At 43.7% G+C, this 24,012-nt stretch overlaps 1 protein-coding gene across 1 annotated transcript in view; it reads right to left on the reverse strand.

The window, feature by feature from the left end:
- The window catches only part of DGKB (diacylglycerol kinase beta), a 668,472-nt gene that overhangs the window by 403,537 nt on the left and 240,923 nt on the right, over positions 1-24,012 (reverse strand). The window contains exon 15 of the mRNA XM_040431289.1: positions 2,531-2,604. Coding sequence (XP_040287223.1) covers positions 2,531-2,604 — 74 coding nt within the window. The remainder of the gene's footprint in view (positions 1-2,530; positions 2,605-24,012) is intronic.

Consider the following 24,012-nt stretch of genomic DNA (forward strand, 5'->3'; position numbering starts at 1 on the left):
TATGCACCAGCGTTGGTTACCTTGCAGGTTTCATCCAGGTGCACCGGGACCATGCCAGGAGGTAGTGACCTGGTGAACTCTCTGGAAAGTCTATCCCTACTATCAGGGATACTGTGAAGATCGAGGGCTCACTTAGACAATGCCCTTAGGGTTTGGCCCCATGCCAAATCGGTGCACTTGGTCAAGTAGTGATCCTTCTGCCACTGTTTACCTTACCTGTTTGTCTAGGATTATGTCTTTCAAGTTTGGTCATGTTTAATAAAGACTTGTTTTGTCTTCTCTGATCCGTTGGCCTGGTTTTTCTATGCTCGTGATAAGCTCAAGGGTTCTGTTGACCCCCTAGAACATGACACCATGACACTAAATTTACAACAGGTGACTCCAATCAAGGTGTAGAAACATCTAAAAAATGATCAAGAGAAATGGGTGGCCCCCAGAGCTAAATTATTATAAAGTGTCATAGTAAAGGGTATGAATACTTATGTCCATGCCAAATTTTAGTTTTTCCTTTTTAATACATTTGAAAACATTTCTAAAATTCTGTTTTCACTTTCTTTTGATGGGGTGTTAAGTAAAGATTGATGAGGGACGACTTGATTTTTTTTTATTTTACCCAAAATCCTGCAACATAAAATATGGAAAAGGTGAAAGGGTCTGAAAACTTTCTAAACGCCCTGTACGTTCTACGGGCAGTTGTCTAATGGGTATATGGCTTCACAATCACCTAAAATGGGGTTACAAGGTATGAGCATACGTAATACTCTAGATGAGCTCTACGTGTGTTCCATAGGCAATGGTCAACAGAGTTATACGGGCCTTTATAAATATCTAAAAAGATGAGCCAATCTAGCATTTGGAAATTATTTTTCAAAAAGTTCTGAATCTATTGAAGTCAATTGTGAGGACTCAGAAAGTAAGAGAGAGAGAGAGACTAACTTCTCTAGGTAATCAGAGCACTTTCTATTCAAGTCAAATTTATTTGCATTAAAAAAAAAAAATTATTGGAGGGCCAAAATTCTCTCATCTCAATCCAAGTTGCTTTTTTAAATTTAACAACCACATTTAAGTGATTATTTCTGATTAAAGGAACACTAATCCTAGAAAAAACAATCAAAGTTAAAATGTTAATGATAATCTTGCTCCAGTGTTTGTATCAGGAACATGAAGACAATTTTGTGGACTACGATTCTACGAACAGTCTTGTAGAAATCCTGCAGAGAACATAGGGCTTAACCTCCTGCTGATATCATTCATTTTCAGCTGGTGAATTGCTGGGGTACAGGGCTTAAGAAACATTTTGCCCATCTTCAGACAGAGGGCGGGGTCTCCTCCTATAGTCAGTAGCCTTACAGCCAGATATAGGACAATGAGGAGGAGGAGGGGACATGGTTGATCTCCTGGGACACATAAATAAAAAAAAATTATGTGTTATAACTAGTGTTGAGCGAAGTTTACAAAAATTCAATTCATCACGCTGGCTGACGTGATGACGTCATATGTCACAGCACACAAGATTTCTCACAGGATCTTCAATCAAGATAGCCACGGAGGTCTCTTCGTGCTCAAATGGATGAAGTGAGTATTATTTTTTTTAACGCCATTTCATGGAAAATTTATTTGTTACCACGAAGCACAAGGAAATTTGGCTTCGTGATAATCGAATTTCCCCTGAAATTCAGATCAAAGTCCACTTTAGATAGTTCTATTCGCTCAACCCTAGTTATAATTGCAAAACAAGATAATATATGATCAATGGAGAGGAGAATATAAAGGGAGGAAGAGCTGTAATATTTTATCTGTTTTGTGAATTTTTTCTTCAGTGTTCCTTTAAGTTCATTTCAGTGATTATTTACTTTTAGTTCTTAATGGAGTTTTCTGGGAATGGTATAATAACAGCCTCCAGCAACCTGTCCATAAATGTGACTAGGATGGGCTGCCTCCACTCTGCTCTACAAGATGGTGATGATATGATCCTGCTCCCTGCTCCTGTCAGGCTGCTCAGACATAACGGCATATCGCAGACAGGATCACACACTCCCACATTGGTCTCAGTCTCCTCCCTGCAGTGCTACTGACATTGTTGTTTGGCAACAAGGTTGGGTCTTTGGGTACGAGCGCAGGCCAATCGAAGCACCGGCACGTCCGGCGCAATTATGTCACACGGGTCACATGACTCAGGAGTCTCATGTGAACAGAAAGCGCCCTATTTAAAACAGGAAACTGCTGGCCACAGTTGCCTATGAATATTTTGATCTCCTACTTCACCAGCTTCCTGCTTCTATGGACTCCTGGACCTAGACCTTTTGGCACAACTTGACTTTGCTTCTGTCTGACTGTTTTGGCTACTGCGACTCCTCTCTGGTTCTGACTCTGGCTGTTAATTTGAGCCTGCTTTCTGGTTTGTGTTTTGGTCCCTTCCTCTCCATTGACGCTTTGACCTTGGAAGTCACATTCTAGGACAAATTGCTTGTTTCCTGAAGAACCCCTTTAAAGACAAAAGTTGGTGTGATAAGTTTAGGAATTTACAGACCTTTCACCTTGTTTTCCACCACTTTTTGGATTTACAAAGATGAGTAGAGGATGTGTTCCTGTAACTGGTGTAATCTAGAATAATTAAAAGGAAATTCACATAAATAATAATAATAATGAAATAATTTATAATAATAATCATATAATTAATAGATTTTTTAATTTAAGTTACTATCCGTTTATCATCACATGTGCCAAAAACTTTTGCAATTTTTGTTAGAGAACACCATTCAGCAAAAAAAAAAAAAAAAACTTAGATGATAGGGAATACTTATTTTTTGGCCAAAATATCATTGACTGCTGAATAAAAGCACAGCTTTTCTGCTTCAAGAGTATAAAGGATGAGAGTCTTGAATGTTAGATGTGAATGGTCTCAGATTTGCTTCCAATGAATTGTCTATGCTTATTAACTTCTGTACTGTATTAATGATCTAAACTTTAAAGGTGTTGTCAAACTATTATTACTACTAGTATTACTTTTATTACTAGTCAAACAAAAGAAAAGACTCATGCTTTAAAATATTTTTAAAGTTAATACCTCACCAAACTCCTGCTGATCATGTTATGGTGCTGCCCCAACTGAATGGGTTAAGTGGTCAAATTTCTATGTCAGGAGGGACCAGAAATTACAGAGACCAGTAGGAGAACCAAAAAGCATCAGCACGAGAGTGGTTGGGAATCAATGGGACATTACTTTTCACTTAATAAAAAAAAAAAAAAACTCCTTTAATTGTTTAACATACAAGCTGTTAATATGTGATGAAAAAAATGTTGACGGTACTTGTAATGGTGGTGACACAGACGCAACAGCCCCAATGCAGTAAGGTAGAGATTTATTTCAGCTCCACAGGGATTCAGCAAGACAACAGAAATAAATGTTCGGCTAAATAGAAATAACACCAAAACACATTCACCTGGCTCGGCTGGTATAATGACTTAGGCCTCTGCCTCACGCTCCCAGGGTATGGTAACACTCGGCTTTGTTACCAGCCTGTAGACTGGTGGTGTCTCTCAGCTAGGTTGTTTGCAGAGAGACACTGCCGGTTCCCTCAGACTTTTATATACCTGTAATGAGGGACTCTTTCCTCAGCTGAACAGGCTGAGTCTCCCTCATTCTCTGTAATGAAGTGGGAGTGGGAGTGGTGAATCCCACCACCACCTATTCACCACTCCAACCAAGCCGGCTCTGATTTTACCATTTACCAACAGTTCAGCAACTAGGCTCCTGAACAAAACAACATTACCCAGCTTTTAATATCTCGCCCAGCTTAACTTTCCGGGTGAGATATACACTCCCTCCAATACAATTCCTGCTGTCTGCCTACATATCTTCCACCTCTTCACCAGACCATAGGTCTGGGCCCTTTGAGCCACCATGCAATGGATTCTTGACAGCGTATCTGCATTGCCCTGTGACTTCCCTGATCTATGTTCTAGGGAAAAATTTAAATTCTGTAGCTCGAGAAATCATCTTGTAATCCTGGCATTCTTTTCCTTATTAAGCTTAATCCAAACTAGTGGGGCATGGTCAGACTTTAGTTTACATTTCCTAGCAGGTAATATTTCAAGGATTCTAATTCCCACTTTATTGCTAAGCATTTGCGCTCTACAATTGCGTAGTTCTTCTCCGCCGGCATCAACTTCCTGCTTAAATATAATACTGGGTGTTCTTCACTGTTTACCATTTGGGATAGTACTGCCCCCAGTCTAGTGTCAGAGGCGTCCGCCTGTACTAAGAACTCCTTGGTGGAAATCCGGTGCCACCAACACCGGTCGTTCACACAGAGCCGATTTCTCAGCTTCTGGGGACCAAGACACCATTACGGACTTTGTTCCTTTTGTCAAGTCCGTCAAGGGTGCTGCTATTGTCCAAAAATTAGGTACAAACCTCTGGTAGTATCCAGTGATCCCTATGAAGGCTGCCACTTGTTTTTTTAGTTACTGGCCTCAGCCAATTCTGTATCGCCTCCACTTTCTCCACTTGGGGCTTAATTATACCACTGCCTATAACATATCCTAGGTATTTGGCTTCTTCCAGTCCCACTGCATACTTTTCTGCATGTAGTGGAACAAACCTTCTGGGGTAGAAAAATCCATTTATTCCTTGGCTCTATCTGTTAAGGGAATTTGCCAATACCCTTTGGTCAGATCCAGAGTCGTCATATATCTGGCCCTGCCTAGTTTATCGATCAATTTGTTGACTCTGGGCATGGGATATGCATCAAATTCAGAGATTTCATTTAGCTCCCTAAAGTCATTGCAAAATCGCCACATCCCATTTGGTTTGGGAATCAACACTATCGGGCTGGACCACCCACTTTGTGACTCTTCCATTATCCCCAATTATAGCATACGTTTCACTTCGATTGAGACTGCTTCCCGACGGGCTTCTGGTATTCTATAGGGTTTCAGGTTTACGTTTTTTCCTGGCTCAGTGACAGTATCATGTTTTACTAGGTGGGTCCTCCCGGGCAGGTCCGAGAACTTCCTTTTATTCCTCTGCAGGAACTGTTTTACTTCCTGCTGTTTGGTCTCTGAGAGGGTTTCTCCTATTTTAATTGTGGGAGCTGGATGTGGTGACCTACAAATCTTGGGACTGGCAGCGACCAAGGCCTCCCTGTCATTCCAATGTTTTATAAAATTTACATGATACACTTGGTATTGTTTACGTCTTCCTGGTTGATGTACCTTATAATTTATTTCTCCGACCTTCTCTACTACCTCATTGCCACTTTGCCAAGAACTTACTTTCGACTGTTGGCACCAAGACTAACACCCTGTCGCCTGGATTGAACTGTCTAATTTTCGCTGCCCTGTTATATACTCTACGCTGTTATATACTCTATGTTGCGCCTCTTCCGTCTTTTGCAGGTGCTCTCTAACAATGGACAAAACCTTTTCGATAGGATCCTGCATTTGCACCACGTGTTCAATAACACTTTTATAGTGGGTGGCCTCAGCTTCCCAGGTTTCTTTTGCCACGTCTAACAATCCCCTTGGGTGTCGACCATAAACCAGCTCAAAAGGTGAGAAACCTGTAGAAGCCTGCGGCACCTTCTGTATGGGGAACATCAGGTATGGGAGGAGACAGTCGCAACCGTCTTATTCCACTACCCTTTTTCGCATATGCTTTAGGGTCTTATTAAATCTCTCGACTAACCCATCCATTTGAGGATGATACACTGAGGTACGTATTTGCGTCACTTTCAACAACCGGCACAGTTCCTTCATTACCCTGGACATAAATGGGGTGACTTGGTCGGTCAGGATTTCTTTTGGGATTCCCGTCCTAGAGAACATAAAGAACAACTCACGTGCAATACTCTTAAAAGCTGTATTTCTCAAGGGAACTTCTTCCGGATATCGTGTGGCAAAAGGCCCTATTAAATCCATCCCTAACCTCTCGAAGGGTATCTTGATGATAGGGAGGTGTATCAGGGGACTGCGAAAATGCTTCACAGGTGCCGTTATCTGGCATATCGGGCAGGACTTCCCGGTAGACCCCCATCCAAAAAAAACTCAGGAGAACCCTTTCTTGGGTCTTCTCGGTTCCCAGGTGTCTCCCTAAAACATGGCTTTGTGCCATCTCGAGTATTTTGCATCTATAGGACTGAGGGAGATTATTATTCATAGCAAAGTGAGGAAATTGCTGATCAGCCCCTGGACTTTGGAGAACGCCATTAATAACCACCACATTTTCCTTGGCATGTTTAAGGGTATCATCCTTCAGTTGGGCGGTACCAAATTTATCAAGGGTTCCCTCCAACTCGTAGGGTATTTCTCGGGTGGTGGGGTCAACATCATCTTCCTCCGCTAAGACCTGTAGTGGAGACATCTCGTCCTCTCCCTTGGGACCGGTCTTAACATTATCGTCTGGTGGAGGATCCTGATCTCTCTCTTCTACAGACCCATTTTTCCATAATGCCCAAAACAGAGGGAAATCCCACCCCACAATTACACTATGCATAAGGGTTTTTACCACCCCAACTTAATATTCTACTGTTTCCTGTGGCATCTCAATTTTTGCAAGGGTGACAAAATACCTTTGGGTGTCACCATGAATACACATTACATTCACAAATAAATCCGGGACACAGGTTCCGTGTACAAGGCTGGCATGCACTAAGGTCACTAAACTACACAAGTCTACCAAAGATGTGACCTGGCAGCCGTTCACAACAAGTTTGCACACTTGTGGCTCAGTCTCTAGGCCCATGGTAGCCAGACACGATGGTGCTGCAAACAGGGATTGGCGTCGGCTGTAGTTACAGTCCATAGGCTCCGTGGGCCATGACGTGACCAAAATCCTGGCACCTCCAACACTGGACCTGCTCTGGTCTCCTAACCATGGAGTATCTCCTGGGACCTGGGGATTCTTTGTCATCCCCTTTTACCAAAGGACGTTGTTTGCCAATCAGAGCCCTACAGTTCCCAGAGGATCCCAAGTTGGTGGGCCCCTCCTGGAGGTTTCCCTCTGTGGCAAAAAACCTCTCCACTAGTTCACTACTGGGGAGGGCCCTGGAAAAAAGGTCAATGACCACCCTCTCAACAATCTGTGCTGGAGTGCAGACATCTGGTTCCAGCCATTCTTTACCAGATGGAAAAGATCATACATTTGGGATCAAGGCAGCCGGTCTGACTGGTATGCCCAAGCCCTGACTCTTCTAGCCTGTACTGCTGCTGTGACCCCAAACCGAGCGAGAATTTCTACTCGCAATTTTGCATAATCTCAGACATCTTGTTCACTGAGGTCATAATAGGCTTTCTGGGGTTCCCCGATCAGATAGGGTGCCAGTACCGCAACCCAGTCTTCCTTGGGGAGTTTCTCCCTTTGGGCTGCCCTCTCAAAGATGGTAAGGTAAGTCTCAACATCATGCCCGTGAGTCATTTTTTGGAGGGAGTGTTGCACGGCCTCCCTGGCACCCCAGCTCGCAGGGCCTCTCCCTAAGTAGGTCTCAGAACGTGCCAACACCAACTCTTTTAACAAATCCATTTGTTCCAGCATTAGACGTGTGGTTTGTTTCTGGGACTCTCGCTGCTGCTCCAAGCCCTGTTCTTTGGCCTGCCCCAGAGTTTTTACCACTTCCTTTATAGGGCGAGTTTGTGACTGCATGGTCGATAGGGACTTCACCCAGGACATCAACAGTACACCATATAACTCCTACCAGAATCTTTGTGAACCCGCCGGTCCATAGACAGTGCTCCTCGGAGTAGCTGCAGAGTTTTTTGTGGACCTGCCGATCCACAGGCAATGCTCTCCAGAGTGATCGCAAAGTTTTTGTGGACCCGCCGATCCACAGACAATGCTCTCGGGAGTGATCGCAGAGGTTTTCGTGGACCCACCGATCCACAGGCAAAGCCGCCCTTGTAGTCGCTGAGGAAAATCTTTAGCGTCCTTACGTGTCGCGCCATAGCTATTGGCAACTGCTCTGCAATGCACGCATCCTCCACCACTTGTAATGTTCTGAAGCGAGGTAGGGCAGCGTGGTGGTGACACAGATGCAACAGTCCCAATGCAGCAATGTAGAGATTTATTTCAGCTCCACAGGGATTCAGCAAGACAACAGAAATAAAACCAAAACACATTCGCCTGGTTCGGCTAAACAGAAATAACACCAAAACACATTCACCTGGCTCTGCTGGTATAATGACTAAGGCCTCTGCCTCACGCTCCCAGGGTATGGTAACACTCGGCTCTGTTACCAGCCTGTAGGCTGCTGGTGTCTCTCAGCTGGGATGTTTGCAGAGAGACACTGCTGGTTCCCTCAGACTTTTATGTACCTGTAATGAAGCACTCTTTCCTCATCTAAACGGGCTGAGTCTCCCCCACTCTCTGTAATGGAGTGGGAGTGGTGAATCCGACCACCACCTATTCACCACTCCAACCAAGCCGGCCCTGATTTTACCATTTACTAACAGCTCAGCAACTAGGCTCCTGAACAAAACAACATTACTCAGCTTTTAATATCTCGCCCAGCTTAAATTTCCGGGTGAGATATACACTCCCTCCAATACAATTCCTACTGTCTGCCTACATACTGTATTCCCTTTAACTTTTGAAATAAAGAATTTAAAGAAATCTAAAAATACAAAGTAACAAACTCTGTCAATGGGACCCATATATGAAAGCACATATTACGTTGCTTACTGAAATTAATTAAATGGTTTGTATGTTTATAAAAAAAATACATTTACAAAATAAATAAATGAAATTTAGATGCAAAACAAAGCAGCAACGATTAAGCTCATTGAAATACAAAGCGTTATGTGTAATAATAATTGCAGTTGTCAAACATATAAGTAATACATTCACTCCTGCTTAATATAATACTGGAACTAATTAAAATTGATTAAACATTTCACGGATCGCCCTCTTGCATATTACGAAGGTATTGACATCCCGGTTTCTTTCATATTTCATCAATTTTAGTTATTTATTTCAATTTCCATAGCCATAAAACCATCTATTGTAGAGAAGGATAAACTAAACTTAACATGGCAAAGATAAAGTGCTTAGCCCGTGTCCCTATGGACTCAGGTTAATTAATGAGCCTCATCCTAAGGTTATACATGATCTATTACTTCCTCTAATTAGAAGTAATAATCATGATCATTATTCTGGTTAACTAGAATGGAATAAGATGAATGTGCTTAAGTATGATTAATAATAACAGAAAAAGAAGAAATTCACATGATCACAGCCTAACCTAACATACAGTACTGGCGAGAAGTTCTATCATATTCTCATTTTACAGCTGGGAATTGAATTAACTGGTATATGACGATGATGATGGGTTTTTGTATCAATTTTTCCCCTCATTTACTGCAGTATTTTATGTTGAGCGGCAATTTAAACCTCTTCCCAGATCATTGCTTTATCATTAATAAAGACTAACAATTTACAGATCATTTTATGTTTTTTAATCTTTCATTTATTTTATTACAGAAATACAAATTACAAAAATAATATAATAAAATAAAATACATTATTCTGGGGGGATATATTTCAAAGGAATGTGTAATCAGATGCCCTATTCAAAATGCCCTATTGTTTAAATCATGTTTTTATATTAAACATATTTTAAAAATATTTTTATCTGTATTAAAAAATGTATGTAATCCAGCAATGTCCATACTGGCCAGTAGGTTTAATGGTAATTCATGATTTCTTGTTCAGTAGCTATTTTCATTATCACCACAGGAAGAATTACAATGCCAAGTAACACCTCTATGTCATGACCTCTGCACAGGTCACAGAGCATGCCTAGAACACTCTCCCATAGAACCCAATGAGGTTCCCTCCTGTCCATTGTGTCTATGGCCCATGTAGCTGCTCTCAAAGGAGAACTCTGCAGGAGTATATCCTTTTTTTTGTTTTTGTTTTTTTAAATATAGACAGTAACAATGAAAAAAAAGAACTCACCAAAAATTTGGAAAAATATGGTCAACTTAAAACATGATTTTAACGATAGGTCATTTTCTGATGACACAACCCCTTTAAGGTAAAGCAAAGCAAGTTAGACTTTGATATGTTACTAGATAAAACTTTTCTGATTCTTAATCATTAATAAGGACAATGAAACTAAAGTTTTTCTGAAAAAAATTAAACTATAAATTATAAAAATAAACAGATACAATTATACATGTAATATTAACAAATATTATGGACTCTGTATGACATATTGGACTCTTGTGAAGCCTGGATCCAATTGATGAGCATGTCAGAATTTGACACATTATTGGACCCACTATTTCTGATACAGTCTCTAAGGATGGGTTTCCATATTTAGGTTTTCTGATGCAGTTTTTGAAGCCAAAACCAAGAATGGATTATAGATGAAAGATACATAAAGAAAAGATTGATTCTTCTTGCCTTCTTTGAACCTATTTATGGTTGACCTTAAAAAATCTTAACATGGAAACACAACGTAAGGCTAACAATTTACAAACATTTTTTTTTTTTTCATTTTTGAATTACAAAAATGTGAAAAATTCTAGATTTAATATTTAGTGATATTTTGGATTTTGGATATAAAGGGATTTCCTGTGATTTTTTTTTATTCCCCCCAGCAGTATCTATAAAGAGATTTATACTTACCTGCTCTCCACTGCTATGCTCTGGCTCTAGGGTTATCTTTAACGCATTTCCGGTCCCCACTTGTCAACTTCAGAGGATTGAGGTCACATGCTGCGCTGTAACAAATGACTGACCTCAGCCAATGACATGCGATTAACAGACCTGTAACCCGTGAGGACAGTCATTGGCTGAAGTGGTCCTTGTAACCCAGTCTGTTGACAGTCAGGGACCAGCATGCAGTGAACATAGCCCAGGAACCAGAGATCAAGAATGGAGTGGCTGGGAAAAGGTAAGTATAGATCTCTCCCAAGGTACCACTGTGGGGTGGGATTTAATAAAAAATATTTTGAACAACCCCTTTAAGGTATTAATGGTAAATCAATGGGTTCTTGAGTAGCCCATATTTTTTGGATGAGCAGTAGGAACTGGATATCCTTTTGGACATGCTTTTACAGTATATACACTAGCTTTCAACAAAATACAAAATTCCATAATTATTACATTCAAATCTTAAATATATTTTGGTAAGAATTTCCTTTTTTCTTTTAGTTCTACAGAATTTAGCATATTTTACTGGTCATCTAATGGTCAATATGACATTGACAGTGTATGAATTATTTACCTTCACTGTGATTTTGGGATATTTTTCATTTGTACATTAGCCAATTCCACTAGAAAGAGGGGTCAACTCTGTCTTAAAAGGCATGTCCCTTTCCATATGCCCTTTCTTTAGGGTAGTCTCGTCATAGAGGGACCTCCCCCTGCAAAGTCAGTTTGTCTTGAGGTGCTTTGAGACAGATTTTTGTAGTAATTCAAAACTCAAAAGGGTTTTCTTGAGACAAGTCTTTTAACCCTTCTTTAACTGATCAGTACCTTATGACCTATACTCAAGAAACTCAATCTGGACCCCTAAGATCTTTAAACCCTATAATACTCTAGAGTCAGGATCGGACTGGCCCACAGGAGAACAGGTGAATCCACCGGTGGGCCCACATGCAGGATGCCAGCCCCGGTCTGTGTGTACCGATACATGGATGAGAAGATGAGTATACCTCTGAGGCACTGTATGTTTTGACCACTGTTGTGATCGGCACTGATCCTGTTACACGTTTGCCTTATGTTTTGCATGTTTTATGTGACCCCAGGACAGGAGGTTGGTCTCTGGATGTGAGGCGATATATATCAGCCAGGCACAAATTATTTGAAGGGCTGTACCGCCGGGGTCACAGCTATTGGTATTTTTCACATTGGTCCCCTGATGAGTTGGATTGTTACCAACGAAACGCGTCGGGACATTATTGGGACATTTTCGGGACATTTTTATTTAAATTACCAGAATAGTAACAGGGTCCCCCACTGTAGCTTGACGAAGCTGGGCAGTCTCTATTGCGGCGCAGGGACAAGGAGGGACTCTTAGGTAATGAGGTCTAGAGGGTCCTCTTTTGGGTGTGCATTGCCCCCAACTGTAGGGATCCAATATATTGTAGTGTCAGATAGTTGTAAGAGACCCAGTATTAGCCACCCGGACACCCCTATCCCAAGGTTACCATTGTCGCAGCGATTTATGTAGTGCGATTCATATTTTTTTCCAATATCAGATAAGTAGTGTGGTTACCTAGTATTTCAGCATTAACCATTGCTCAATTTGGTTGTGTATTCAGTTAAGTAACTGAATAATCAGCAGTGAGGGAGGGAAAAGACCAGGTTTAAATATCCCTCCACAGATCACATGACACCGCTGAGGTCACACCCAATCTCCATCCTCAGCCCAGGGAAGCACATGTGAGGGCTGAGAGTGTGCAGAGGAAGGAACCCCCCACATGTCTAAGTCAGGATACATGACAACAGAAGTTCCCTGGCAACAGCTGACGCTAGGGTTTCCGTCGTTCCGGGACCCTGACCAGCGTCAGCGCTGGGAATGACGGGATCCCGTCTCCCAGCAGTACCAAGATCCGGAGTGGATCTCACAGAGTGATGCTTGAACGTAAAGCGCAAACTTTTACTAGCTCCACTGACACCCCTCCCCTCGTGGCCAGTGACACCCCTCCCCTCGTAGCCAGTGAGGGGTGAGGGATGTCCCGCCAGAGGGCCAGAGACCACCTGGGAGAATGAGAGACACGTCTTCGTGTGGTGACATGCTTCAGGTGAGACTCCGTCTGTCTCCCTTGCTGCCTGACAGATAATCCATCAACTATTGATTAGTGGGGGGGGATAAATGGAGAGACCCCCATGATCATTACAATTAAGGGGCTGTAGCAATTAAAAGGGATTATTTACCTGTTGGGGGGTTTGGGGAGGCCCCCTTTCATGGATAGACCTGTAAAGGGAAGCCTACATACTTGGGTCACAGTTCCTTTGCTGCCCGGCCGCCGCTGTCTCACTCAGGCCCAAAGCTGTCAACATCTGCTTTTATACTGATGCAGCCAATAACTGGCTGTAACGTTGCCCTGGCCCCCTTGTGTTATATCAACTGGTCATGTGATGCAAGAGAGCCATGTCACTGCTGCAGCCAGTTATTTGCTGCAGCAACATCAAAGCAGATGTTGACAGAGGAAGACCTAAACAAGGCACCGGCAGCTGGACAGTGAGTTAGGACCCAGCTGTGGGGAGCAGATAAGCAGGTCTGGACAGGAGTGGGGTCTTCCTAACCCCTTTCAATAGGTGAACAAGCCCTTTGAACACGTTGTTTTATCAACATAGCCCTTTCTGATCATAAAGCCTTGCAAATTAATCACTGCCACTCTTGCTCTTGAAACCAGTCAACTGAAACCAGTCAATTGAGATCACTGGGGTCACTGGGACCACAGGAAGAAGAAATAGAGTCTTACATGTCAACCATTCAAATGAATGACTAAGCATGTCATTGGTGGCATCTCTTTGCAGCAACTCTCTGCTCTCACTAATAGGGGGCAAACCACCTCTGAAATATCTAATTGCCCTAAATCAACCGATGGAGAGGGCTGGGTTATTGATACAGCGCCGTTCTGCAGCATGAGAAAGCCATAGCGTGCAGCCCTGAACCGATTAGAAGACAATGAATTGTACGAGAGCGGTGAAGATCAGTTTTTAAACTGGCTATAAAATTTTGAAGAGGCATTAATTGCAATAAATCTCTGAACTCCTCGTACTTAGCATGCCATTGCCAAATAATGACCAGGGAGACATAGCCAACTCATCAAATTTTATTGCCTCATAATTAGAGGCTCACACTTGAGGCAGAGCAGTGGGTTTTTATCATAATGTCTCAATTATTTGTTATTATATCCAATATGTCATCCTTCACCCTGGACTAGATTTTTTAAGAGTATTCAATCCACCCGGAAATGTCACTTTACTTATCATAGTGCTCACGGAGATGATGCACAATTAACCCTTTTTTGGGGGGGAAGGGGTCAATCTTTGAAGATTCATGTAATTCATACAGTATTAATCTTCAGTAGCAGTCAACATTTTTAATTTGCCTCTATTCACAGTCACAATTCAACACCGTAAAGGCAAAAAACAAAACAATACAAAAAACACAAAAAAAATTATAGAGACCATAGCTATTTAACTCCCTCCACTTCCCATTGACACTGAGAAATACAGACATGAATATACACTGCCTGTCTAAAAAAAACTGTTGCCACCTGGATTTAACTAAGCAAATAGTTCTGAGTCTCCTATTGGATAATTACTCCATGGGCGATTATCTTTCAGCTGGCAACAAGTTATTTAACCCCAACTGGTGCAATGAGAGACACATCTCGTGGTCGTGGAAAAGATGTTAGTTTGTTTGGGAAGGGTCAAATCATTGGCATGCATCAAGCAGAGAAAACATCTAAGGAGATTGCAAAAACTACTAAAATTGGGTTAAGAACTGTCCAACGCATTATTAAAAACTGGAAGGATAGTGGGGATCCATTGTATTCGAGGAAGAAATGTAGCGGGAAAAAAATCCTGAATAATAGTGATCGGCGATCACTTAAACGTTTGGTAAAATCAAATCGAAGAAAAACAACAGTAGAACTCAGGGCTATGTTTAATAGTGAAAGTAAGACAATTTCCACATACACAATGCGAAGGGAACTCAAGGGATTGGGACTGAACAGCTGTGTAGCCATAAGAAAACCACTAATCAGTGAGGCAAACCAGCAAAAAGGCTTCAATTTGCTAGGGAGCATAAAGATTGGACTCTGGAGCAATGGAAGAAGGTCATGTGGTCTGATGAGTCCAGATTTACCCTGTTCCAGAGTGATGGGCGCCTCAGGGTAAGAAGAGAGGCAGATGAAGTGATGCACCCATCATGCCTATTGCCTACTGTACAAGCCTGTGGGGGCAGGGCTATGATCTGGGGTTGCTGCAGTTGGTCAGGTTGAGGTTCAGCAACAGTATGTGCTCCAAGAATAAGGTCAGCTGACTACCTGAACATACTGAATGACCAGGTTATTCCATCAATTGATTTGTTCTTCCCTGATGACACAGGTATATTCCAAGATGACAATGCCAGGATTCATCAGGCTCAAATTGTGAAAGAGTGGTTCAGGGAGCATGAGACATCATTTTCACACATGGATTGGCCACCACAGAGCCCAGACCTAAACCCCATTGAGAATCTTTGGGATGTGCTGGAGAAGGCTTTGCGCAGCGGTCAAACTCTACCATCATCAATGCAAGATCTTGGTGAAAAATTAATGCAACACTGGATGGAAATAAATCTTGCGACATTGCAGAAACTTATCGAAACAATGCCACGGCGAATGCGTGCCGTAATCAAAGCTAAAGGCTTTTTTTTGGTGGCGACTTTTTTTTTTTGGACAGGCAGTGTGTATATATATATACAGTCAGGTCCATAAATATTGGGACATCAACACAATTCTAACATTTTTGGCTCAATACACCACCACAATGGATTTAAAGTGAAACGAACAAGATGTGCTTTACCTGCAGACTGTCAGCTTTAATTTGATGGTATTTACATCCAAATCATGTGAACGGTGCAGGAATTACAGCAGTTTGCATATGTTCCTCTCACTTGTTAAGGAACCAAAAGTAATGGGACAATTGGCTTCTCAGCTGTTCCATGGCCAGATGTGTGTTATTCCCTCATTATCCCAATTACAATGAGCAGATAAAAGGTCCAGAGTTTATTTCAAGTGTGCTATTTGCATTTGGAATCTGTTGCTGTCAACTCTCAAGATGAGATCCAAAAAGCTGTCACTATCAATGAAGAAAGCCATCATTAAAGGGTTTCTACCACCTCATTTGGACCTAATTAGCTGTCAGACACTAGAGATCTGCTAGTGTCTGATCTACCTAACCATGCTATTCTAAGACCTTTGTGTGCAGCCGTTACACTAAAAAACCAACTTTTATTGCTATGCAAATGAACCTCTAGGTGCTATGGGGGCGTCTTTTCAGCACCTAGAGGCTCCGTCTACTCACCCTGTATTCTGCCCCGATCGTCCCTCCAGCCCGCCCATCTCTAGATTGCCAGCCTCCATCTCATCCATCAGCCTTATTCTCGCGCCTGAGCCGCGTGCGTCTGTATTCGGCGCAGGCGCAGTGACTGTCTGACCGCTCCCGAACAGACGACGCCCGGCCGGTCAGACAGTCACTGCGCCTGCGTCGAATACAGACGCACACGGCGCAGGCGCGAGAATAAGGCTGATGGATGAGATGGAGGCTGGCAATCTAGAGATGGGCGGGCTGGAGGGACGAGCGGGGCGGAATACAGGGTGAGTAGAATACAGGGTGAGTAGACGGAGCCTCTAGGTGCTGAAAAGATGCCCCCATAGCACCTAGAGGCTCATTTGCATAGCAATAAAAGTTGATTTTTTAGTGTAACGGCTGCACACAAAGGTCTTAGAATAGCATGGTTAGGTAGATCAGACACTAGCAGATCGCTAGTGTCTGACAGCTAATTAGGTCCAAATGAGGTGGTAGAAACCCTTTAAGGTAAAAAAAAATAAAACAAACCCATCAGAGAGATAGCAAAAACATTAGGCGTGGCCAAAACAACTGTTTGGAACATTCTTAAAAAGAAGGAACGCATCGGTGAGCTCAGCAACACCAAAAGACCCGGAAGACCAGGGAAAACAACTGTGGTGGATGACCGAAGAATTCTTTCCCTGGTGAAGAAAACACCCTTCACAACAGTTGGCCAGATCAAGAACAATCTCCAGGAGGTATGTGTATGTGTGTCAAAGTCAACAATCAAGAGAGGACTTCACCAGAGTGAATACAGAGGGTTCACCACAAGATGTAAACCATTGGTGAGCCTCACAAAACAGGAAGGCCAGATTAGAGTTTGCCAAACGACATCTAAAAAAGCCTTCACAGTTCTGGAACAACATCCTATGGACAGATGAGACCAAGATCAACTTGTACCAGAGTGAAGAAAATAGAAGAGTATGGAGTAGGAAAGGAACTGCTCATGATCCTAAGCATATCACCTCATCAGTGAAGCATGGTGGTGGTAGTGTCATGGCGTGGGCATGTATGGCTGCCAATGGAACTGGTTCTCTTATATTTATTGATGATGTGACTGCTGACAAAAGCAGCAGGATGAATTCTGAAGTGTTTCGGGCAATATTATCTGCTCATATTCAGCCAAATGCTTCAGAACTCATTGGACGGCGCTTCACAGTGCAGATGGACAATGACCCAAAGCATACTGCAAAAGCAACCGAAGAGTTTTTTAAGGGAAAGAAGTGGAATGTTATGCAAGGCCAAGTCAATCACCTAACCTGAATTCAATTGAGCATGCATTTCACTTGCTGAAGACAAAACTGAAGGGAAAATGCCCCAAGAACAAGCAGGAACGGAAGACGGTTGCAGTAGAGGCCTGGCAGAGCATCACCAAGGATGAAACCCAGCGTCTGGTGATGTCTATGCGTTCCAGACTTCAGGCTGTAATTGACTGCAAAGGATTTGCAACCAAGTATTAAAAAGTGAAAGTTTGATTTATGATTATTTTTCTTTCCCATTACTTTTGGTTCCTTAACAAGTGGGAGGCACATATGCAAACTGTTGTAATTCCTACACCGTTCACCTGATTCGGATGTAAATACCCTCAAATTAAAGCTGACGGTCTGCAGTTAAAGCACATTTTGCTCGTTTCATTTTAAATCCATTGTGGTGGTGTATAGAGCCAAAAATGTTAGAATTGTGTCGATGTCCCAATATTTATGGACCTGACTGTATATATATATATATATATATATATATATATATATATAAACAATCAGGGAAATAGATAATTCAGATTGCTAGATTACACATTGCAGTATACTATAGGCTGCAATCAGAACAGAGGAGTGTTAACATTGATAAATATTACTTGCAGTACCACTCCGAACCACATGGTGTGCTGTTAGAAGGAAACATGTTCTAAGTGACGCAAAAAAAATATAATTCTAGTAGTTATAAACTATGAATACTCTAGGGCACAATATTTTGGTGGTTTATTGCTCACTTTATATACATTACTTCTCACTTCGAATAATTATGACATCCGGCACCCTTATCAATCATCTGATGCTGGTGTTGGAGACTACACAATGGACAGAAGGCTTCATCTACTGTGTAGTTTCTTGCAGTGGGATACCGCAGCTCAGCCCCTATACATTTGAGTTGCATTACCCCGCCATGGCCACTTCACAGTGGACAGAATTTCTTCTTTTGCCACTGGTGGCTGCTTGAAACAGTTGATCAGTGTGTGTGCGGGGTATCAGACCCCTACAGTACAGATATAATAATAATGACTACTGTTGATTGAGCACCAAAGTGCTCGGGTGCTCTGGTGCTCGAATAGAACACTTTGGGATGAGCACAATGAAGGTCAATGGGAGAACCCGAGCATTAAACCAGGCACCCCCTGCTCTGAAGAGGGGAGGGTGTCTGGTTCATAGGAAAAGGTCAGAAATTGATGGAAACACCACTGAAATGGTTCGGGAACAGCATGAGGAGGATGTCTGGATGCATCTTGGAGTCCCAGGTCGCTGTTGGGAACAATGTTGTCCGAGTAGTACGCCACTTTTACAGACTGACAATAATATGCACAAAACAGAAGATAAAATCGATTTTAGAGGAAAAATTGTTAGGAAACATTCTTTCCTGTATATTTACTTGTATATAAAGTGCAAATGCTGCCAAAAATTACAAGGAAGAGGCACTCCGATACAACCTGTATATCACATAATGAAGGGCCTCATTCACATTGTGGTACAATTGTTCAGGTAGTGGGACTTCTACACTCATAAAGCCTATGCATTAAGTGAAAGGGCTGCCAAAACTTACAAGGAACCGGCACTCCAATTCACCCTTTATTACACATAAAAGAGGGCATCATACACACCCTTGAACAATGGCCTGCTGGTGACCCTCAAAAACCATAGGATCAAGGGCCTGCTAGTGACCCTCTAAAACATTAGGAATGAGGGCCTGCTGCTGATCTGACCATCTAAAAAATTAGGGGTGAGGGAATTCTGCTGAGCTGACCCTCTAAAACATTAGAGGTGAGGGCCTGCTGCTGATCTGACCATCTAAAACATTAGGGTTCAGGGTCTGCTGCTGAGCTGACCATCTAAAAAATTATGGGTGAGGGTCTGCTGATGATCTGACCATCTAAAACATAGGGGCTGAAGGGCTGCTGCTGAGCTGACCATCTAAAATAATTAGGGGCAAGGGTCTGCTGCTGAGCTGACCATCTAAAAAAATTAGGGGTGAGGGTCTGCTGATGATCTGACCATCTAAAACATTAGGGTTCAGGGTCTGCTGCTGAGCTGACCTTTTAAAAAAATTAGGGGTGAGGGTCTGCTGCTGATCTGACCATCTAAAACATTAGGGGCAAGGGCCTGCTGCTGATCTGACCATCTAAAACATTAGGGGTGAGGGTTTGCTGCTGAGCTGACCATCTAAGAAATTAGGGGCGAGGGTCTGCTGCTGAGCTGACCATCTAAAAAATTAGGGGTGAGGGTCTGATGCTGAGCTGACCATCTAAAACATTAGGGCAAGGGCCTGCTGCTGATCTAACCGTCAAAAAACAAAAGGGCTGAAGGTCTGCTGCTGATCTGATCATCTAAAACATTAGGGATGAGGGCCTGCTGCTGAGCTGACCATCTAAAAAAATAGGGATGAGAGTCTACTGCGGATTTGACCATCTAAAACATTTGGGGTGAGGGTCTGACGCTGATCTGACCATCTGAAACATTAGCGGCGAGGGCCTGCTGCTGATCTGACCATCTAAAGAATTAGGGGTGAGGGTCTGCTGCTGAGCTGAACCTCTAAAACATTTTGGGTGAGGGCCTGCTGCCGATCTGACCATCTAAAACATTATGGGCTAGGGCCTGCTGGTGGCCCTCTAAAACATTAGGAGCGAGAGCAGACTAATAAGCATGTTGATATGATGGAGGAGGAGGACGAGAAAAGGAAGCTTGAACCATATACCCTTGTTTGTGGTAGAAGAAGTGCATGGGAATACAGTGTATTCAATACACCAAAAAAGCCACATTTAAGGTGCCTTTATGTTCAGCCGCTTTGCTCTGGTGGATTCGAGAAGTCTGGGGCAATCCAGGCCTTGTTCATTTTTATAAGAGTCAACCTGTCAGCATTTTCAGTTGACAGGCGGATACGCTTATCAGTTATTATGCCCCCAGCAGCACTAAATACCCGCTCTGACAAAACGCTGGCGGCAGTGCAGGCCAGCACCTCCAAGGCGTAGAGCGCCAGTTCTTGCCACTTGTCCAGCTTGGACACCCAGTAGTTGAAAGACACTGAAGAATCACTGAGGACGCTGTCACGGTCTGCTACGTACTCCTTCACCATCTTCCAAAACGTTTCCCTTCTTGTGACACTAGGCCGCTCATCAGGGTGAGGGTGCTGGCGGGGTGTCATGAAACTGTCTCAGGCCTTGGAGAGTGTTGCCCTGCCTCTGTTGGAACTGCTGAGTGAAGGTATGCTGCTGAGCTGGCCATCTAAAACATTAGGGGTGAGGGTCTGCCGATGATCTGACAATCTAAAACATTAGGGTTCAGGGTCTGCTGCTGAGCTGACCATCTAAAAAATTATGGGTGAGGGTCTGCTGCTGAGCTGACCATCTAAAACATTAGGGGCGAGGGCCTGCTGCTGATCTGACCATCTAAAACATAGGGGCTGAGGGGCTGCTGCTGAGCTGACCATCTAAAGAAATTAGGGGCAAGGGTCTGCTGCTGAGCTGACCATCTAAAAAAATTAGGGGTGAGGGTCTGCTGATGATCTGACCATCTAAAACATTAGGGTTCAGGGTCTGCTGCTGAGCTGTCCTTTTAAAATTAGGCCAGCACCTGCTGCTGATCTGACCTTCTAAAACATTAGGGGCAAGGGCCTGCTGCTGATCTGACCATCTAAAACATTAGGGGTGAGGGTCTGCTGCTGAGCTGACCATCTAAAACATTAGGGCAAGGGCCTGCTGCTGAGCTGACCATCTAAAACATTAGGGCAAGGGCCTGCTGCTGATCTAACCATCTAAAACAAAAGGGCTGAGGGTCTGCTGTTGAGCTGACCATCTAAAAAATTAGGGGCAAGGGCTGTTGCTGAGCTGACCATCTAAAACATTAGGGGCAAGGGCCTGCTGCTGATCTGACCATCTAAAACATTAGGGGTGATGGTCTGCTGCTTAGCTGACCATCTAAAAAATTAGGGGCGAGGGTCTGCTGCTGAGCTGAACATCTAAAAATTAGGGGTGAGGGTCTGCTGATGATCTGACCATCTAAAACATTAGGGTTCAGGGTCTGCTCCTGAGCTGATCATCTAAAAAATTAGGGGTGAGGGTCTTCTGCTGATATGACCATCTAAAATACAGTATTAGGTGCAAGGGCCTGCTGCTGATCTGACCATCTAAAACATTAGGGGCGAGGGCCTGCTGCTGATCTGACCCAAAAAATTAGGGGCAAGGGGCTGCTGCTGAGCTGACCATCTAAAAAAATTAGGGGTGAGGATCTGCTGATGATCTGACCATCTAAAACATTAGGGTTCAGGGTCTGCAGCTGAGCTGACCTTTTTAAAAAATTAGGGGTGAGGGTCTGCTGCTGATCTGACCATCTAAAACATTAGGAATGAGGGTCTGCTGCTGAGCTGACCATCTAAAACATTAGGGGCAGGGGCCTGCTACTGACTTGACCATCTAAAAAATTAGGGGTGAGGGTCTGCTGCTGAGCTGACCATATAAAAAATTAGGGGTGAGGGTCTGCTCCTGAGCTGACCATCTAAAGATTTAGGGGTGAGGATCTGATGCTGATCTGACCACCTAAAACAATAGGGGTGAGGGTCTGCTGCTGAGCTGACCATCTAAAACATTATGGGCGAGGGCCTGCTGCTGATCTGACAATCTAAAACATTAGGGGCAGGGGCCTGCTGCTGATCTGACCATCTAAAAATTTAGGGATGAGGGTCTGCTGCTGAGCTGAACATCTAAAAAAATAGGGGTGAGAGTCTACTGCGAATCTGACCATCAAAAACATTAGGGGTGAGGGTCTGCTGCTGAGCTGACCCTCTAAAACATTAGGAGCGAGAGCAGACTAATAAGCATGTTGATATGATGGAGGAGGAGGACGAGAAAAGGAAGCTTGAACCATATACCCTTGTTTGTGGTGGAAGGAGTGCATGGGAATACAGTGTATTCAATACACCAAAAAAGCCACATTTAAAGTGCCTTTATGTTCAGCCGCTTTGCTCTGGTGGATTCGAGAAGTCTGGGGCAATCCAGGCCTTGTTCATTTTTATAAGAGTCAACCTGTCAGCATTTTCAGTTGACAGGCGGATACGCTTATCTGTTATAATGCCACCAGCAGCACTAAATACCCGCTCAGACAAAACGCTGGTGGCAGGGCAGGGCAGGCCAGCACCTCCAAGGCGTAGAGCGCCAGTTCGTGCCACTTGTCCAGCTTGGACACCCAGTAGTTGTAAGGCACTGAAGAATCACTGAGGACGCTGACACGGTCTGCTACGTACTCCTTCATCTTCCAAAACGTTTCCCTTCTTGTGACACTAGGCCGCTCATCAGGGTGAGGGTGCTGGCGGGGTGTCATGAAACTGTCCCAGGCCTTGGAGAGTGTTGTCCTGCCTCTGTTGGAACTGCTGTGTGTTCCCCTCATCTCCCCTCCTCGGTTGCCCAAGGTACTACGTACTCTGCTGCCAGCGTTGTCAGATGGAAATTTTTGGAGCAATTTTTCCACAAGGACCTTCTGGTATTGCACCATTTTGCTAGTCCTCTCCACCGCAGGAATGAGAGATGAGAAGTTCTCTTTGTAGCGGGGGCGAGAAGGGTGAACAGCCAGTAATCGGTGTTGGCCAAAATGCGTATAACGCGAGGGTCACGGGAAAGGCAGCATAACAAAAAGTTAGCCATGTGTGCCAGAGTCCCAACAGACAAGACTTTGCTGTCTTCGTCAGGAGAATGACTCAATCTCCTCATTTTCTTCCTCCTCTTCGGCCCATCCACGCTGAACAGATGGAATAAACCTGCTATGGGTACTACCCTCTGTAGCGGAGGTAACCGTCTCCAGCTCCTCCTCCTCCTTATCATCATCCAATTTGCGCTGAGAAGATGATGGGTGGTCTGGTTATCACCCTGTGTACTATCTTCGCCCATTTCCACCTCTTCCACATGCAAAGCGTCCGCCTTCATTGTGAACAGCGAGCGTTTCAGTAGACACAGAAGTGGGATGGTTACGCTGATAATAGCGGCATTGCCACTCACCATCTCTGCTGATTCCTCAAAGTTGCGTAAAACCTCACAGAGGTCAAACATCCATGCCCACTCGTCGCTTGTGAAGTGCAGAAGCTGACTGGAAAGGCGACGACAATGGTACAGCTGGTTTTCCACTACTGCCCTCTGCTGCTCACAAAGCCTGGCCAACATGTGAATGTTCGTGCTTACGTCGCACAACAGTCGGTGAGCTGGCAATTTCTAGCGCTGCTGCAGATTTGACAGACCGGCTGAAGCTATGGATGACTTTCGGAAATGGGCACACACAAGGCGCACCTTCACCAGTAGCTCAGGAAAATTGGGGTAGGTTTTGAGAAACCACTGAACCATTAAGTTGAACACATGGGCTAGGCATGGTATGTGTATGAGCTTGCCGAGCTGCAAAGCTGCCACCAAGTTACGGCCATTATCAGACACAACCATGCCTGGCTGTAGGTTAAATCGCAAGAGCCCCAGCTCAGTCTGGTCCCTTATACCCTGTCACAGCTCTGAACCGGTGTGCTGTTTGTCACATAAGCAAATTAGTTTCAGCACGGGCTGTTGCCGCTCCCCCACTGCAGTGCTACACTGCTTCCAGCTACTGACTGATGGCAGACTGGTGCTGCAAGATGAGAATTCAGAGGTGGAAGTGGAGGAGGAGGTGGAAAAAGGGGGTTGGAGCCACTAATGTAGTTGGTGG

This window comes from Bufo bufo, chromosome 5 (genome assembly GCF_905171765.1).
Source record: "Bufo bufo chromosome 5, aBufBuf1.1, whole genome shotgun sequence".
NCBI lineage: Eukaryota > Metazoa > Chordata > Amphibia > Anura > Bufonidae > Bufo > Bufo bufo.